Source organism: Purpureocillium lilacinum (assembly GCF_023168085.1).
Source record: "Purpureocillium lilacinum CBS 284.36 DNA, scaffold_3, whole genome shotgun sequence".
NCBI lineage: Eukaryota > Fungi > Ascomycota > Sordariomycetes > Hypocreales > Ophiocordycipitaceae > Purpureocillium > Purpureocillium lilacinum.
Genome location: NW_027072113.1, coordinates 258,902 through 277,300, shown reverse-complemented (window position 1 = coordinate 277,300; position 18,399 = coordinate 258,902). Strand labels below are relative to the sequence as shown.

The 18,399-nt window shown below is 57.8% G+C and overlaps 7 protein-coding genes across 7 annotated transcripts; 3 read left to right on the top strand and 4 right to left on the bottom strand.

Moving 5' to 3' along the window:
- Window positions 1-1,026: 1,026 nt before the first annotated feature.
- PLICBS_003950 (uncharacterized protein) lies at window positions 1,027-1,962 on the bottom strand (the record flags this gene model as incomplete). The annotated part of the gene is made up of 1 exon (XM_018326836.2): window positions 1,027-1,962. One exon carries the CDS (start codon window positions 1,960-1,962, stop codon window positions 1,027-1,029), a length of 936 nt encoding a protein of 311 aa, XP_018175156.2.
- Window positions 1,963-2,507: 545 nt separating this feature from the next.
- PLICBS_003949 (uncharacterized protein) lies at window positions 2,508-3,773 on the bottom strand (the record flags this gene model as incomplete). Its single annotated transcript, XM_018326837.2, has 4 exons — window positions 2,508-2,812; window positions 2,881-3,006; window positions 3,067-3,444; window positions 3,521-3,773. The coding sequence occupies 4 exons, from the start codon at window positions 3,771-3,773 to the stop codon at window positions 2,508-2,510; spliced, it is 1,062 nt and encodes a 353-aa protein (XP_018175157.2).
- Window positions 3,774-6,811: 3,038 nt separating this feature from the next.
- PLICBS_003948 (uncharacterized protein) lies at window positions 6,812-7,417 on the top strand (the record flags this gene model as incomplete). The annotated part of the gene is made up of 2 exons (XM_018326838.1): window positions 6,812-7,095; window positions 7,180-7,417. The coding sequence occupies 2 exons, from the start codon at window positions 6,812-6,814 to the stop codon at window positions 7,415-7,417; spliced, it is 522 nt and encodes a 173-aa protein (XP_018175158.1).
- Window positions 7,418-8,159: 742 nt separating this feature from the next.
- PLICBS_003947 (uncharacterized protein) lies at window positions 8,160-9,149 on the top strand (the record flags this gene model as incomplete). The annotated part of the gene is made up of 1 exon (XM_018326839.2): window positions 8,160-9,149. One exon carries the CDS (start codon window positions 8,160-8,162, stop codon window positions 9,147-9,149), a length of 990 nt encoding a protein of 329 aa, XP_018175159.2.
- Window positions 9,150-9,995: 846 nt separating this feature from the next.
- On the top strand, window positions 9,996-12,048 carry PLICBS_003946 (uncharacterized protein; the record flags this gene model as incomplete). Its single annotated transcript, XM_018326840.1, has 5 exons — window positions 9,996-10,095; window positions 10,155-10,653; window positions 10,731-10,915; window positions 10,966-11,103; window positions 11,159-12,048. The coding sequence occupies 5 exons, from the start codon at window positions 9,996-9,998 to the stop codon at window positions 12,046-12,048; spliced, it is 1,812 nt and encodes a 603-aa protein (XP_018175160.1).
- A 643-nt stretch (window positions 12,049-12,691) lies between these two features.
- PLICBS_003945 (uncharacterized protein) lies at window positions 12,692-13,463 on the bottom strand (the record flags this gene model as incomplete). The annotated part of the gene is made up of 3 exons (XM_018326841.1): window positions 12,692-13,131; window positions 13,185-13,221; window positions 13,281-13,463. The coding sequence occupies 3 exons, from the start codon at window positions 13,461-13,463 to the stop codon at window positions 12,692-12,694; spliced, it is 660 nt and encodes a 219-aa protein (XP_018175161.1).
- Window positions 13,464-14,933: 1,470 nt separating this feature from the next.
- On the bottom strand, window positions 14,934-18,172 carry PLICBS_003944 (uncharacterized protein; the record flags this gene model as incomplete). Its single annotated transcript, XM_018326842.2, has 6 exons — window positions 14,934-16,610; window positions 16,666-16,731; window positions 16,787-16,941; window positions 17,001-17,394; window positions 17,451-17,661; window positions 17,727-18,172. The coding sequence occupies 6 exons, from the start codon at window positions 18,170-18,172 to the stop codon at window positions 14,934-14,936; spliced, it is 2,949 nt and encodes a 982-aa protein (XP_018175162.2).
- Between the last annotated feature and the right edge of the window lie 227 nt (window positions 18,173-18,399).

Below are 18,399 nucleotides of genomic sequence, written 5' to 3'. Positions count from 1 at the left end.
GGGGGGGGAGAGGGAGCGGCGGGGAGCGGCGGCGGTTGGGCTCGCGTCGTCATCAGGCTCGCAGTTGGCGATGCGGTGGTTGAGGTTGAATGGCGGCGCCGGATTCAATGAATAAGGCAAGGCCGTCGAAGGTTGAGTCGGATGGAAGGGGCGGCGCCGCCCTCTCGTCTGGGAGCGTCAAGCGGCAAGCAATCAAGTCAGTCAGGTCACTTGCAAGGGACGGCCGGGAGAGGTGGGTTGAGGAGGTACCGGACAAGTACATGGGCGGACCGCTCGACCCACCGCTGCCGCCTGGGGAGACTCCCGCATCGCGCCTGTAGTCGCACCTGTAGCGCCGGCCAGCGGCCTGGACGAGTGGGTGTCCAGGCTGCCAGGTACCTGCGGGCGGACCTATCGATAAGGGCCCTGGACCGGGACGGGCGTGGACGGGCCAATGACGCAGCGCCGGAGGCAGTGACAATGGGCAAGCGACGATAACGAACCTCGCGCCTGAGCACGCGGGCTGCCGCCACGGCGAGGGGGCGCCAGTCAGAGTGGGATCTGGCCGTTCTCGTCATTCAATGCAATGTCACCTTGGGTGGCAGAGCGCGCAGCGTGCGGGCAGTATTCCGGCCGCGACATGCCGTGTCGTGTCATGTCCATGTCATGTATCGTGGTCACGCTCGCACCCGGCGACGGCGTCACTGACAAGTCGCGGCCCAGGCATGTGACGCTGCGCCGCCAGCGGAGGCGGGCACCTGGAGCCGCCAGGCCCGCACAAGTGTCCGGGTGGGGCTCCCGCCAGAGCCTCGCTGCCCCGCTGATCTGAGCCACGGGGTCGTCATCCTCGATGCTCATCCTCGTCATCCGCATCACCGCATCAGGCACCTCGACTTCATTCCATCTCATATCGAGCAGGCTGTGCTGGCCAAGAAATCTCTTTCGTCGCATCCATGCCCTTGACGGCAAGCAGTACATGACTACATACCTCTAGGTACCTACAGCGATGCAGCCGCCAGGGGAGACGCCGCCCTCACTCGATCCAACTCAGCCCAGCGCCGTCCGCAACTCCTCGTACGTCGGCGCCAGCTCGCGGAGCAGCGTCGCCGCCCGCGCATTGTCGCCGACCACGAGCGGGTGCTGCAGTGCGCCGACCAGCCTGGCCTGCCGAGCCACAACGTCCGCCGCGTCGTCCCTCCCGATGCGCCTCAGGCACGTCGCCGCATCAGCCAGCCGGCGCGCCCCGACCCGCACGGCAAAGTAGACGAGATCCATCCGCATGCCCTGCGCGAGCGTCTTGGCCTCGACCTTCTGCGCGAGCCGCTCGGCGGCCTCGCCGTTGCCGTACGACCCCGCCGGCATGTCGTCGTGCGGGCCCTCCATGGACAGCCATCGCCGCGCGTTGTCGAGCGATCGCCGGATCACATCCTCCTCGCTGACGCCGCGCTCGACCTGGCGGAAGTCGGTGCGCAGCATGTACGGCTTGCCGTAGCCGAGCTTCTCCGCGCGCCACGAGGCCATGAACTCGGCAACGGGCAGCGTCGCGTACGGGTGCCCGTGCGGGTCGTGCATCTCGACCATGCCGTCGCCGGTGATGCGCAGCACGACTACGTAGTGGTCGGCCCCGATGGCGCCCTTCATCTCGGGCTGATGGCGTAAGAGACCCATCTCTACGGGGCCGACAAATACTGGTCCCTGCATGAGGGCCTGCTTGAGGCGTGCGAGGGCGTCGCCGGCGTCGGCCCCGATGACGAGCGTAGACTCCCAGCCTGCAGCCTTGAGCGCGGCGTCGAAGCTGGCGGCAGGGTCCCAGCCGTAGGGGTCGAAGAAGACGAGGTTGCCGCCGATGATTTGCATGCCAAAGGGGCTGGACGTGGCGAACTCGATGACGGCCGGCGAGGGGCTCTCCTTGCCGAGCATCATGGCCAGCGAGTTGGCGTAGCAGTACGGCCCCGAGCCGACGTAGCTGACGTGCTCTGCCATTGTGACTGGCGGCGTAGGCAATGTTTGTTTTCTTTCTGCAACGCCCGTGAGACGTACAAGAGCACTGGGTATTTTTTCCTTCTGAACGGAAGGCCAATTGCCCATTGAAGACGCTCGCCGCATCTTATAACCGTTCACCCGACCCCTTGACTCTTCACAAAGCTCGCCGTCCGCCTCCAGCCGCACGCTTACCCTGCACACCGCAGGCCAATGGCAATTTTTGCTTCATTTGACGCTAGGAATCTCGGGCAAGCCAACGTTCCGAATTGTGAAGGTGGACGAATGGCAAAATTTGCAACAGCGGGGTTTAAAGTTGCAATGCCGATGATGACGCGTTGCACGGCTGGGCGAGCGAAGTACGGCTACGGACGTGAAGCCGTTCACGACGTCGCAGCGGGACGCGGTGGGGGCGCCTGTTGGACCACCCACCGCCTCACTCCAGCTGGGCGGGAGACGGGGCATAGATTTGGTCATCGACATCGACCCCCGGCCAGCGTGTAAAGTCGAAGAAGGAGGACTGGGTACATGAGCGAGAAGCATGGCCTCTAATTTCCAGGTCGAAGATGCTCCGTATTTTGCCAAATGGACTGCTCCAACGACGTCCAGCCCTCCTGTCCCATTGCGCATAGCATCTCCTCTGCGCGAGCCCGCGGCTCAATCTCGCGACGGTCCCAACCGCCAGCGACCTTTTGTGTGAAGCTCCTGTCCGGGTTCTGTCTGCGCAAGATGTCCAAGACATCAACCCAGTTGAACCGGCCGGCAAAGCCAAAGATGCGCTCGCCTTGCACGCCAGGAAGCACCGTCGCGGCCACGTGCAGCCGTGCGCAGTCTTGCACGTCGATAAAGTATTCTTGACATTCATCTCCTTAGCCATCACTCTCTTCATGGGAATTATGGAGCGAAGAAGATGCTACTCACGCGCGGGTAGTACGTCGAGGAGCTGGGGCGTCTTCCCATGCCACAGGTCCACGACAAGACCCGACATGCTCGAATGGCCCTGGTGCACTGGGTCGATGCTGCGCCCAAAGTTCATGTTTGGAAGGACTACACCAGTTAGTTCTCAGTGCTCTCAACGTAGTTACTGCCATAAAGGGGGGGTCTCACGGGTGTTTACGGTGAGGTCTGGGCGCTGATGGCGATTCTCGCGGTGAAACTCCCAGACGCGCTGCTCGGCCTGGGCCTTACTCGCCGCGTAGACGAACGGCGCACGCTCAAGACTGTAAGGCGGATCCGCCCACGCTCTCCGAATCGCATCCTCGTTCCACGTCTCTGTCGTGATGTTGATGCTTGCCGCATCTTTGCCGACTGAGCCAGGCAGGTACGCCGCAGTAGAGGACGACGTGAGAACGAATCGCTTCACGCTAGGCTGCGCGTATGCTGCCTTAAGTGCGTTGAGGGCGCCGGCAACCGCGGGAGGGATGACGGTATTAGGATCGCAGTCAAAGGTCATGACTGAAGCTGTGTGCACAATGGCAGAGACTCCTGGAACGCGCCACACGCATGGTCATTGTAAGAGACGGTGAGCGTGCTTTGGTCATGTTGTCGCGAGAGGACGTACCAGCGGCTGCTTCGCTGAATGCTCCTTCGCTTGCCATGTCGGCAACGGGGAATAGATCGAAGCTGTCTCGGCCGTACTTATTGTGGAAGAGCTGAGCAAGCCAGGTGCTCCTCGCCCGGTCGCGCACGACGCCGCGGACCTTGAACCCCTGCTGCAGAAACTGGTCTGCTACATGGGACCCAACGAAGCCATTGGCGCCGGTTACCAGTATCGTTGCATCATTCGGGATCGGTTCTTGCTGCGCATCCGCCATGGCGAAGAGTCGAAGACAGAGGCACCCGGTTCAAGTTTGGTGGTTCGTAGTCCTCGATGGTGCCATTCTCGTCGTGTCTAGCAGCGCAATGCACGTTTTATAATTGTGAAGTGCAGCGGTTATTTGTACAATAGCATGTGCTCAGCAGTTGGAGGTGACGAGCGGCTGATGCTCCACGCACTGGCTTCACGCTGACTCCGACTGAGTTGTCATTTGAGTCGTTATGCTTAGCACGTTATGGGTGACGATACGCTCAAGCGGCTCCACTGCGTTGCAGGTAAAGGCGCCATTGACACGAGAATCATTGCCGTATCTCGGGTTCGACAAAGACACATCCGGGACGAGCTTCCGAGCCCGCGCGCGATTAGTCGTCGTGGTCAGTTGAACCCCGACTGCGATCGGCTTCTTCCCGAAGATGGTGGCGGACTGTGCGGGTACAATACTCTGTCCACGAACACTTCGCCATAACTGATGCACTCTCCGTTGAAGTCATGCTTGCGTCGTATCCGCTATATTTCCAAGCCACAGATCGACTACTGAGGACATATCTGTGCACTGGAGGACTGGATGGAGGATGCAAAGGTAGTCATGGATACTAGTAGTAGATGTAGTAAATACAACACCATCACGACTGCATGGACATATGTCCCATCCCAGCGACACAGTCTGTTCAATCCTGCTTCCTCATCTTGCCTCTAGCCTTTCCCGATGAGGTGTCTTTCGTATCAAGGAGCTGGCCGGTGGGAGTCGAGGCAATCCTGTTCGTTACGATACATGTCGTCATTCATGTAGCCAATGTGGTACGATTTGCAGTGGCGGGCAGTGCCGCAGAGGACGTCTGAATAAAAAGCAATCCAAGGCGCATACTGGCACTGCCCAACACTGCCCAGAACAGGTTTGTATGTTCCCTCTTGCCAGTCTAGGAGCTCCGTCGGGTGATTCGGAGGTGCCTCAAACCTGTCAAAGCAGGCAGCCGGGTCGGGAGCCGCCCGGCACGCGATCCCCGTTCCGCACTTGTCGCTGATGGCAACGATATGCTCCGCGGAGAGAAGTTGGACAACATCGTTTGGGCAGTCGTTTGCTCTGATGACCCATTTCGACGGTCGCGGTACCCATGGGAGCCGCTGTTCACCGGCTTGGACAGTCGGCGGCTGTGGCTCCGCAACATCAGTGGTTGCGGCCGCGCTCGGCGCAACGCTCGTGTTGCTCGGGGGCTCAGCATCTGCGACTGCTGTGGGCTCTATGGCTGCTGAAGTGATTTTTGGCGAGCACCACGAGTGCGGTATGATATAACATGTGCCCGCGGCAAGCCAATGCGTCAGGCTGCGACGGCCGTTGGCCGTTTCCTGCTGATCCCAGCGCCGAGATACGGGACCGGGGAGCGCAACAGCGCCTGAGCCCAGGGCAACAATGATGTAGGTAGCAAATTTCATGTTGGAACCAATGTCGTAAGCGCAAGGTTGAGGACAAATGGGCCGTCAAGACGAGATCGACGGATGGCGGGTCAATGGTTTGTCACCTGTCCCAAGGAACTGCTTCCACTACATACTAGATGACTGAGAATCCGAATGAGGTGCCCATCTATATACATGTGGGCAGGTGCGCTCACTCTGCGTCTGACAGGCAACATCGTGGTGCCGCATGACCCTGTACAAGCCAAGGAGCGTCTGTGTTCTTCGGACTTGGCATGCGGTAGAACATGAGTCGACTTTATGCCTGAAGCCCACCTCGTACCACGTACTTGGCGCTCCGAAGCCTGGTTGCAGCTCCCGAACCGAGCAGGCGCCCTGTTACGTCTTTGCCAGAACTCGAAGCAGGGTCATCTACAGCGGGCCACAACTGCATTTACGCAAGGGGCTCATACATCGACGCAGCATATCGGACTTGCGCCAAGTGAACGAGAATTTGGCATCTCAGCTCTTTGAGGAGTTGCTCTTTGTATGAGTTGAAAACGATGTCAAAGGTGGTGCGGACCGGCACTGGCGCGTGGGTGGCGTGTTCCAGCATAATCAGCAATTTTGCCAGCGACTGGACGTTGTAGCATCAGGCAGCCGAGCTTTCATGAATGGTCGGCTTCATGCACTGGACTCGTCGTACAATCTGTCGGACGGTCTCAAGCGGAGGCGATGCACACTCATGTGGAGGCCTTTAGTCATTGCAGATGAGATTCACTTCGTACGGCGTGTTCCTGTCCGTTCAGAGTCAGCTTTCTCACCATGTGCTTTTTCTGCGGTCCGACAATGAATGCCATGTTTTCGCGAGGCCTGTCGCGTGGAGGCCCATGGCAAATCTTATTGTTTGCTGTCACGCCGAGGAGCTGGCTCCGCGATGGGCCTTCTTGCTCAACGCCCGGAGGGCTGACCATCAATTGAGGGTTCGAGCAACCGGCCTTCGGGCATCAGGTCAACCACAGGACTGAGCGCGAACAAAGTTCTCAATCGAGTCTGTTGCTGCGGCGAGCCGTTCGATTGCCTGATGTTAGAGTGCCAATGCGTCACCGTGTCTGACGGGTGTCTGAGCCGTTCTCTGTTCTCCGGGTCGTGCACCGGCGATTCGTACCATCAGAGCGATCGGATACGTCGCCGGCGGACTGTCCGCGGGTCCGAATTTCCAGTCCCCCTCCGATATCCGAGATGTTTGCCATGTTAGACTCACCGAGAGCCATTAAATGCCGAACGTGGTGCCATTAATTTTCCCATTTCAGCTCGCCGATTTTTGCGACGTCGGAGATGCGATTGAGCCCCTATTGTGTACACGTCCTCGCCGGCAAAGGCCGCTGTCATTGCCGGTGTCAGCGGGGACGGCGCCGCTGTATTTGGCATCTCCGTGCGTCGAGTTTCGGCGCCTATTAAACGCCCTCGCTCCGCCGTCCGGCATCTGCAGCGTAATTTACTCTAGTACAGACCAACGACGGGCGGCAATTGATTCATCTACGTACTCTCTGTGCATTGCGGTAGCTGCTTAATCTCTCGCATCTATAATCACTACACTGTCCACACAAACACCTTCTTCATAAAAAAGGGCAAAGCAAAACAGCCATGTCTCAATCGACGCCGCTCTTCTCGCCGTCCCTCATCGATGAGGGCGTACACGCAGCGATGCCCTCGGGCTTCACCATCCGCCCGCTGGCGCGCGACGACTACGCCAAGGGCTTCCTCGAATGCCTGCGCGACCTGACCTGGACGGGCAACCAGACGGCCGAGGAGTTCGCCGCGCGCTACGACGAGATGGACACGCAGGGCAAGGGGCCCTACTACTACCTCGTCATCGAGCACGAGGGGCGCATCGTCGGCACCGGCGCCGTCATCATCGAGAAGAAGTTGTGCGTCCTGCCCAAGCTTTCATACCTTTTTTTTGTGTCTTCCCATGCCACCCTGGAGTGAGACTAATGACTTGACCCTCGCAGCATTTGGGATCGGGCCAGCGTCGGGCACGTCGAGGAGATTTGCGTCGCCAAGGAGCACCAGGGCAAGAAGCTGGGCCTGCGCATGATTGAGGCGCTCGACTCGGTCGCCCGCAACGCCGGCTGCACCAAGAGCATCCTCAACTGCAGCCCGGACAAGGAGGTCTTTTACGCCAAGTGTGGGTACAAGAAGGGCGGCACCGAGATGTTTAACGAGTTTGTGGAGGGCCACAAGGGGTGACGAAACCGCCCTAAATGCGGCGCATCTTGGAGGGGCATCGAGGAGTTTGGCGGGGGCGTCAAGGAGGCTTGTAAATTCAGCGTCGGCAACCGCAGCCCACAGTATCACGGTCGTTTCCTGAAGGGCCCGACCAAGGAGCGACTGAAGCATCGACAAGCCCAAGGTAAACTAAGTAGACATACCGCGAGCGCCGAAGCAGCCACTGAATAGAGACGCTGTAAGCCTGAATGATAGCCGAGTCCATCTTGCCGTCGTACAAAACACGACATACCCCCGGCCCCCCACGCCAACGTATCCTACGCCACGCGCCCTTCACCCGTAGACGCAAAGATGTCAAACTCGCAGTGATGTCTGAACATTGACAGATCGTGTCACATAGCTTTAGGGTGACTGCCACCCACTGTATGGTCCACGTGATCGCCACCGTTGTTGCGGCCGGGCGTCACCCACCCACACAGGCCTTTGTATGCGGGAATGGCTGCCCTGTACAGGCCGACCGCCATGGCCCGGTTTTCGCTCCACCGATCACCCTCAACATGGCCGCAACGATGAAGAGGGACAATTCCTCCAAGGGCTCGCTCCTTTGCAACCTTTCTTCTCCCATATCTTACGACGAGCGTTGATCTTCGGTGCTGTTCCGTGTCAAGTGATCTCTGAAAGCCGCCAACTCCGGAAGCCCATTGACGGCCTGCAACTCATCGCCAGCTAGAACGCTCAGGTCGACAGCAATCACACCACCGCCATGGCTCCCATCATCGTGCCCGCAAACCAGCCCGCCGACAGGTTCTACGCCGGCGGCGCCCGCATCTCGTCCTTCCGCGCCGACCCTCCCTGCGCGTCGCACCAGCCCGAGGACTGGGTCGCCTCCACCACGTGCTGCCACGGCTGCGCGAGCCTCGGACTCAGCCGTCTCCCGGATGGGACCTTCCTCGCAGACGCCGTGAGAGCGGAGCCGGAGCGCTGGCTCGGCGCGGAGCACGTCGCCCGGTACGGCGCCGACACGAAGCTCCTGGTCAAGCTCCTCGACGCGGGCCAGCGACTCCCCGTGCATGCCCACCCTCACGTGGACTGGGCTGCGCGGCATCTCGGTTTCAAGCACGGGAAGGCAGAGGCTTGGTATATCCTGACGCCTGGGTGTGTATGGCTGTCTCTCAAGGAGGCTGTTGACGACAAGGATTTGCTGGAGCTGGTGGAAGCCGGAAAGGGTACGCAGTTGCTCGACAAAATGCACAAGATCGACGTCGTCCCTTACCAGACGCTGTACGTCCCGCCAGGAACGCTGCACGCCATTGGGCAGGGCGTCATGGTCGTCGAGCTGCAAGAGCCCTCGGACCTCTCTGTGCTGTGCGAGTGGGAGGGTTTCCAGATTGATGGGCTTAAGCACGGACACCTTGGGCTGGGGTTTCCAACTGCGCTGACGGCCGTGGATACGAAGGCGCGAACGAGGGATGAGGCGATGCGGCTGGTCACCAATGGTGTGGTTAGCGAGAGTGTGTGTGCTGAGGAGTCGAACGAGTACTTTGTGCTGGAGCGGCTCCATGTCGATGGCGAGGCTTCCACCCGCTGTGGCTTCGCCATTATGATCGTTTTGGAGGGAGACGTGGCCCTCGCGACGGAAAAGTCAGATGCGCTGGCGCTCAAGAAGGGATCGACTGTTGTGATTCCTCATGACGACGGCGAGCTGAAGCTTCAAGGGAAGGCTGATGTGCTCGTCGCGCGACCGCCGCAGTGAGTCCAGCGCCGACGGGTTTGTTGGATAACCGAGCGCCTGGGCTGTGCTGGCGGCAACAAGTTTAGCGATTGATGAGCATGTTTAGTTTGTCTGGGTGGGTTGGGGCGGAGTCGGGATCTAATCGACTTGAGGTTCACGTCTTTCGGTCGCGATAAGTGACATGGCCTGTGTGAGGACATGCTAACTCATCATAATGGCGCCCCAAGATCGTCCGCGGTGTCGAGGGGATGTAGTTCGCTGTTGTCAACCTGTCCATGCATACCCGGCGGGACATATTTGAACCTGGACGCAGAGGAGCATCCGAGCCGTCGCGTCAAGTCTTCATGATGTGGCAATCAAATTAGGCGATTGACTGAGCTCAGTCAATCCTATGAGCCTTCCTCTACGGGAACCCTGCAGCCCCTTCACGAGCCCTATTCGCGAGTGGTGGTGTAGGACCCCTGTGGCTTCTGGCAGCGCCGAGCCGGTAGGGACAAGCCGGCGCGGCGATCAGATCGCGGCTTACATGGCTAGCCGTGCGGGGTGCTTGCTGGTTACATCGCTGGTTACCTCGCCTATCCAGGGCCTCTGACGTATATGGAATACGGGCAAGGGATGCCGCTTCGCAATTGCCGTGCGGTATTACCCGTCGGGATGCTGCGGTGATCTGCGGCCGTCCTGCAGCTCGGGCACTTGTGAGGATGCTCCGCCCTGCCTTGCATCTTGAGATATATCCGTCGGTCGAGTGAACGCGGATGCATGAAGGCAAACATGTTGATATTCTTATAAATTGGGGGTAATATCCACCAGCGAGGCAGCGGGACTTGCACCTGGGGCAGTCTACCATGTGTCAATGATCATTGCACAATGTTTCTCTCAAGTCTCTTGACAGGCTCTTTCCTTGCGGTTCTCGCCAATGGCGCTGCCGTTGCAGCAGACCAGGTGGGCGACTTGGCGCCTCGGACAGGTTTGTCTCGTCCACGCAGCTGCGTTGATAATGTGGTTATAACCATCTGACCTCAACAGATTCTCGCGGTCCTGTGCTCAACATCGTCGCCCCAAACATCACCTCCAAGTGGTTCGAGGGAAGCAACTACGTTCAAATCATTGAGATGTTCGTCGAGAACACCGACGACAAGGAGTACGTCACAAGCGGCAACGGACTTCAAATCTCCGTCAGATCATCCTCTCTCGACACCGTCGTGCCAGGCACGCTGAAGCGCCTCGCGCCGAAGCAGTCGGCAATCGTGCAAGTCGGCGTCAGGAACAAGCGCGGCGTCAAGCCCGGGACCGCCTGCAGCGCGGAAATTGTGCCCGAGTACCGCGGAAGGCACTCTGCAGGCAATTCCGCCAAGGTATCCGGCAGCTGTGGCATTGGTGACTTTGAGGAGTCGGTGCAGAGCGTCCAGTCGCACACGAACCCGGACTGGTTCAACGACGCCAAGTACGGCATCTTCATCCACTGGGGGGTCTATGCCGCACCTGCGTACGGCAATGTCGGCGACAAGGAAAATTATGCTGAGTGGTACGTGGACTTTGGCGTGGCCTGGCTCAATCCCATCGCTGATGCTCTGGGCGACGATGCTAACGTGGCGATTGAAGGTACTGGAATTGGATGCACAGAAAAGGCGACAAGACGGCGACGTACGAATACCATTTGGAGACGTATGGCCAAGACTTCAATTATGACGATTTCTTTTCCAACTTTACCGACAAAAAGTTTGACCCCAAAGCGTGGGTTGATCTGTTCTCCGATGCAGGAGCGCAGTACTTTGTCCCGACGACGAGTGAGTTGAGAGCACTCCAGTGAGGCAATTGCTCTTCTGACATTTCCTAGAGCATCACGACGGATTCGCCATCTTCAACTTTTCCGAGTCAATCAGCCGTCGCTCCTCTGTTCACTATGGCCCGAAGCGCGACTTCATTGGCGACCTCTTCGCCGCCGCTCGCAAGCACCAACCTCACCTCCGACTCGGTACGTCACGCACTAGATGAAGTATGAAGCTCATCATCAGTTCTGACCAAATCAGGGACCTACTTTAGCATGCCCGAGTGGTACAATCCTGCCTACAAGCCCTACGGTAGCGGCAGCTTCCCCGGCGGGCCGCCGACGAACCCGTACACTGGCGCGGAGCTCGAGTACACCGGCTACGTTGAAGTCGACGATTTTGTGCGCGACATTCAGCTTCCGCAGATGAAGACGCTCGCGTACGAGTACGGCGTCGACATCATGTGGTGCGACATTTCAGGTTCTCCCAATAACATGACGATCCTGGCGGCCCCGTGGCTCAACTGGGCGCGCGACCACCGGCGGCAAGTCACCTTCAATAACCGGTGCGGGCTCAAGGGTGACTTCGACACACCCGAGTACACGACCAACAATGAGACGGTTGAGCGCAAGTGGGAGGCGAGCCGCGGCATGGATCCGCATTCGTACGGCTACAACTACCAGACGCCCGACGACAAGTATCTTACGGGCGAGAACATCACGCGGACGCTCGTTGACATTGTAAGCAAGAACGGCAATTTCCTGCTTGACATTGGCCCGGCGCACGACGGCTCGATCCCGGAGATTATGCAAAAGGGGCTGCGCGATGCGGGCAGGTGGATTAAGGGCCACGGCGAGGCTATCTTCGATACTCGCTACTGGAAGGTTACCCCCGGAGTCGATCCCCTGCGATATACGACGACGCGCGATGCCTTTTACATCCATCACTTGGGAGCGCCCTCGGTCAGCCTTTCAATTCCGGATCCGGTGCCGTATCTGCCTGGTGACAAGGTCACGGTCGTGGGCGGCAAGCAACACGGCAAGAGCGTACCGGTGTCTTGGGATGGGATTGGCAAGCTGACCCTCAAGCTGAGCGATGAGGTCATTAAGGGCGACGAGTATGTGTGGGCGTTCAAGATTGAGTACAAGTAAGGGCTGGCAGCTCTCTATCTGATCGCGATCATGAGTAACGAGGAGCGGGCATCGAACAAAGAGGTCACAAGTGCGCGCGTTGGCCGAGCGACCTTCACTGCGGTCGTTTCATTTTACCTAGCTTCTTCTGTCTTTATTGACATGAGCTCGACGCCAACATCGCTGGCGCGTCGTGTTTCCTCCGAGTTAGTCGTCAAGCACCGCTCGTCCCCCATGCCGTGACCATCGTCGTCGTCGCAGACCGGGTAGTGATCCGGGCCCCTGCATACCCGGCTCTGGGTTGCGGGGTGGTTGTTGCAGTCGTTGGTTTTTGGTCGCGGCGCGCTTCGCACGGTTCTCGAGCGGCTCACGACTGTCGTCCGATCGTGCGAGTATGTCCTGCCGAACCGGCTCGCCCACGCGAAGCTGAAGATGGTGCGCATCGCAGGCAGGCATGTGCATATGATGCCGGTGCATATCTCGATGATGCCCCATTTCACGCCGCTTGAGAATTCCCACGTGTGGTCCTGTTTTTGGTGGGCCATCATCGACATCGGCCGACCGAGGGCTGCACCACAGTCACTGCATGTGGTGAGGGAGTAAGCAAGTTGGGCTTCATAAAGCGAGCCACGACCGAAGCTCACAAGGCTGGAGAAGAGGGCCCTTACAAGAGTCCGAGCAAGAAGATGATGCTCAATGCAATCTTTTGGGCCAGCGGCAGCTGTACCCTCCACATGATGGGTATCGGCATCAGCCACACGGCGAAGTCTGTGACGATGTTGACAATGGAATAGCCGATTCCGAACATCTTGTAGTCAATGCATTTCCCTCGACGCGTCCAGAATCCATCGATGGGGTTGCAGTCGAATATACTGATGAACAACGACGCAACCCCCCAGACCGCTACTATCGCGCCTGTGATCCATAGCAGGGTGCGGAAGCGGGCAGACGGAAAGACTCGCCCATAGAGGAAGAGCAAAGACAGCTTTATCGTCGGCGGTGTTATGCAGTATACGATCTGGTAGTAGTAGAGGAAGCGGTAAAATGTCGTGAGGGAGTCCTGGACCACGGCGGCACGGTGCTTGCCGAGTCCATATTGCCGTACTGGTCCAAGTCAGCGAAGCACTCCAACCTGAAGACGAAACGAGCGAACGTACATCCGATGAACAAGCCAAATAGTGTCCAGGATTGGGCCTGACGAGCTGTTAGTCGAGGCCGTCTTGACCGCCGCGAGCTGTCGTGAGAGACGTTACCAGGGCGAGGCAGATTAGGTAGTCATCGGCGGCCAACGACGCCCCCTTAAGACGCCTCGCACACAGCCGACCGACGACGGCGACCTGCGCCAGCACCGAGAATGTGGTGACAATGGTCCAGAGCGCCGTCCCCTGATCCTCCGCCGCCAAGGCCGCGAGGTCCGCAGAAGAAACCTGCGGCATTCGATCTGCGCAGTCGAGCAACCCAGACGCGAGCGCGCTCCTCGCCGTCAATGGAAGACAGCGCGGCCTGGAGAGGGGAGTCTTGAGGAGATAGGCCCGGAGGATCGTGCCAAAACCGAGGCAAAACAAGGGGGGGCGTTCGAACGGATTTATTGCTATGAGCCCACGGGCCAACGCTCACAGGGCCTTAAGTCCGCGTAGTTTGGATCGGCAGCTGTGACTCTGTTGGTCCATGTTCTCTCCCCCGCCCACCTTCCCCTGGTTTTCCTTTGGATCGACGCATCATTGCGACTGAGCGATGCCAACCAACCGCACCCTGTGGCGAGCGGGCTGGACGGACGTGTTGGCCGGACGTCGCAATTTTCGAGCCCTCGGCGCACAACGCAGAGCATTCCACCGTCCCTTTCGGGCCAATTCCCCCGCATGACGGCTCTGCGAGGCGTTGGGACACTTGTCGCAATCCGCAAAAGCAGGGACACGTCCTCCTGGTTCTGCCACGCAGAGGACATAACGCGGGATGGCGGACTCTGTTCCGACAGGGTCACCTGCGCCCTCAGCACCTTGCTTCGAGACTCGCTGCAGTTGGAGCGCCCAAGCATGACATTGTGCAGTACAGCACAAGAAACGACTCCGTCCATTATGCTCCGCGAAGGCAATTCGTCTACGCCATTGTCGGCAGGGCAATAATAAAGGCGCGGGCACAGGCACACGGTCCATCGCAGCCAAAACTCCACTTGCCGCGCTCTGCAGGCGCCGCCATGCGTCAAGATTTCACCCGCAGAGACATCGACCCGGGGAAATGGGCGCTCACATGTGAGATATCGGATGCGCTTCGAAGCAACTGCCGCGCTCGGCAATCAAGGCATTCGTCACTCGAGCGCGCAGACTCAGACCAGCGTTTCTCATCAATGTTTGGCATTGACGATCGGAATCGCGTCAGAACACGCTTTGGGCGTGCTCGTGTCCATACAATCCGACTCACGGCCGGTCAACGTGTCTGTCGGGCCACGAGCCGAGCAAGCCACCGTCTCTTCGTCCACGACTGAGTTCCCCACCTGTCGTCGACTCGGCCTGGGCGATGTCTGCACGTGGCTGAACACCAAGCTACCCAAAACTGAGCAGTCACTTCGGCGGAGCGCCGTTCGGCGAGATGGCGATGCGCGGAACACTATACGAGGCGATTCAACCTCCAAAGGTTCAAGATCAAGCAAGCCCTGTTGCCATGATCTTCTACGATTGCCAGCAACGTCGAGAGACGCCTTCCACAGGGAGTGACTGGCTTGAATCACAAAAGATAAGCATTTACATGTCGCCGAGTCCACGCGCTCGCCGCCAAGCACGAACAGGCCTGAACGCAGAAATATCCACTGAGACGGAGTTCAGGTAACAGAGATTACTGGAATTAGCTCTTCCTATCACCGAATCCGAGCCAGATGACTGCGTGTTGCGGCCAGAACCGGTACATGGAATTCAGTGGTGAGAGTCCGCACACGTTTCGATCCAGTGGCTGGCCGGCGGCCCAAGATAACTCTCACGAACTCCACCAAAGTCAACAACCACCTTTTCAAGCAGGATATTCACATGGCAGAGCCGAAGTCTAATGACTTGCGCCCCTGGCCCGAAATCCGCGGCTTCGTGCTCTACCTTCCAGACAAGGTCGGCTGCTCCTGTTATCCAGCCAGCGACACGGGGTACACCGAGTTTCAGCCCGTACTCAATACTCTTCTCGGTGAACTGTTCGATCCTATGTTGTGTGACCGGGCCGTCGTTGACCTGTAGGTCGTACGATATGAGATCGTCAGATGATGTACTTAGCGTAATGCCGAATTCCAAGATGACCTTCGCTGAGGCCGCGGTAGAGAATTGGTAGAATTGGTAGGACAGGAAATTCGATGTCTCATTGACCCCAAGGGTCATGTTCAGACCGACCGACCCGTGCAGTGATCTTCCAGTGTCAGGCAATACAATGTAGTCGGGGCTCGAGACACCGCTCGAACCTGGCATCGAAACGTAACCAGGCCCTTCGACAAAGCCATGGTGAAATGTACTCGGCACTTTGCGCCCGCTCACGGGGAGGTGTATTTGCTCAAAGTCCCCAATTGCAGACCGAACGTCAATCAAAACCTCTTCGCCAAAGTCTTCGGACACCAGGTCCCAGTCGATGGAGATCTCAATCCGTGCATCATCCCTCCCAGGCACCAATATGCCTGAGTAGCTAGACAACCGCAGCCATGAATGGGGACTGGAAGCCGTCCAGTGAATGGTTGGCGTCCCACGAGACCAGATCTCGAACCATCGACTAGCCGGCCCGTAGCGGCTCATGGCGTCCAGAGTCAAGCCCGCGACGAGACCAAGACGACTTGGATGAGTGCGATCAGACTCCTCATTGGTAAGGCCAGGGCGAACACCAGCGTGGCCTTCGACGGAAACACCCATCTGGCCAACGATGGGATTGGAGTCTTGCCTGATCTGAACATATGACAGTCCCGTAATCATATCTCGTGAAGGAGCGTGCCAGGTCCTTTCGTAGCCAAGATGCGGTTGCCGTAACATGTGATTCCACTTGCCACCCAACAGCGCATGATACTCCAATTGCAAGTCGAAATCGGCAGCAAAGAGTTCTAGCACCTTTTGGGCAACGGTGTTGGCAGAAGTGCGTCTCTGCCTCGCGTAAAGCTGGTTGCGCGCTTGCATGATCCGCAACGCGATAAAAACCTGAGAGGATTTGACCGGATGGAGTACGAGTTGGTACACAGCCGGCTTCTGCTCTTCAGTGCACCACCTATAAGCCGACTCTGCCGCCGTGAGCAGCTTCTCCCACTGCTCCAGAACGATTTCAGCTTCGCGGTAATTTAGCAGCGAGAATGTGTCGGGCTCAATCAGCTCGTGCTTTCGCATCGACACCAAGCGGTTGTATCCGAGGTAAACTTTGCCAATCTCGCTGCCGAGCTCGGGACCAAAGTCCCTTATAGCTGTCTGACGCAGGAAGCTCGGGAGGTTACCGGCTCCAATGCTGTTGATGTCCCATGCGAGGCTCATAGCCCATGTAATTGGAGTCTCCAGCGGCTTCAGGTCGCCGACATTGAAAAGCCATATCTGTCTGGCGTTTCGACTGTACGCGTATTGGAGCTGGTGCCATGCCTTTCCCTGCGACTTGTGAGCTCAGTGAGTTTGGCAAGGCGATGCAATGGTGGCGACATACCAAAGCAACACTGTTTGTCCACTTGTAGCTGCGTGGAAGCCCAACATACTCGAAGTGGTAATAGATCTGGGTCATCAGTGAACGGCCGAACCATTCAGCAGGCGAACCGGGTCGGACATACACCAGCACCACCTTTCCTAGCTCGTTCTTTCTGGCCAGGAAGCCGGCGGATAGTTCCGTTGTTATCGTCCTGAAATAGCAAAGTTACGTCGTCAGGAACTTCGATTCTTCCCCCATCGTATATCTGTTCAATGTCTCTGTATAATGCAAGGACCTCTGAACCCCATTAGAAAAGCCGTTATAGCAGAGAAATGTGATCTGTCCAGTATACTTACGGGGCACATCTTCAGTTCTCCCGTAGACATCTTCGATGATGCGCCGTTGAGTGTTGATGACGTCGGTGATGGTTACGGCAGGGTCAGAGCCCGGCATTCTTCGGTCGTAGGCACCTCGTATCCCTACTGTGAAGTACGACTCGTACTCTTTCGCCCTCTGCGCACCATACCGAAAGAAGTCGGTCATACTCTCCTTGTTGGTTTCCCAATCCCAGCTCCCCTCTTCGTTCTCCAGAAACCACTCATTCGTCAATCGTTGCATGGGCTCATGATGAGACGTTGAGATGACGATGCCATACTCGTCAGCAAGACGCTGGTTATCCGGGTCATCTACAAAGAAGTTCGCTCCAGGATTTGGATAGCCCGGCCACATCGCAGGCCACATGAAATTTGCCTTGCAGACTGCCGTCAGGTTCTCTGGGTGGTCTTGAGAGGATGCAGGAAGAGTACCTTCAGACGTAAAAGCAGTTCAAACACCTTTTTGTATAAGGTAGAATTGTATGATCCGAATTTCTCCAGAACCCACCCTGTCATTGCTGGGGCTTCATCGTTCAGGAAGATGCCCCGAAACTTGACACTGGGTTCACCATGTATCGTGGTTCTAGGAATCGCATAAACGGACTCGTTCTGCTTTGGAGGGACATCAGCCCACCAGTACCATCTATTGCGATGCTGTCAGCGAGGTACGCTCGGTCATATGGCCATGCTGGCTGGTTGGTTCCCTACGGCGAAACTCCAATTTGTTCGGACAAGGTATAGATACCAAAGATGGCACCTCGCTTGTCGCTACCACCAATCACGAGCGCCTTCTCATACGTGCCGCCAAGAGGATTCCGGACCACTGCGGTAAGGAACGACTCCCATTTGCCCTTGATTGGTTCAAAGTCAACCTGGCCTTCTCTCTGTAGTCGTTGCAGCAGTCGGCTAACTTTGATGCAACCAACGATGATTGCTATTTTCGAGATGCCCGAGCCAGCAACTTGATTGGCATTGAACACAGTGTTGATGCTGCTGCTGCTTCCTCCTGTGGCCCTGGCAAAGTCTTCAGCTAGATTCCCGGCTGCAATCTTTACTCCGGGAAAGTCCAGATCATCAACGAGGATAGGGGCTCCGACAAGGTCAACCCCAGCCTTGTCAATATCTGAGAAAACCACGAACTTGCCCTCAAGCATCGTTGCAAGCTCTGGTGCGAAATGAAGTCTTACAGGACGCGTGAATGCTGAGGGACTATTTGCCATGAGCTGTAGCCGGGGAACCTATAGCAGAAAGTATCTGAAGAGCGGTATCACTGCCAGATAAAGACTGTCATGATAGCGCCATCTTGCTCTCCCGGATAACAGGCATGGACGTGGCTTAAGATACCGACAAAGCGGCCCCGAAATGCGGGGATACTTTTTAG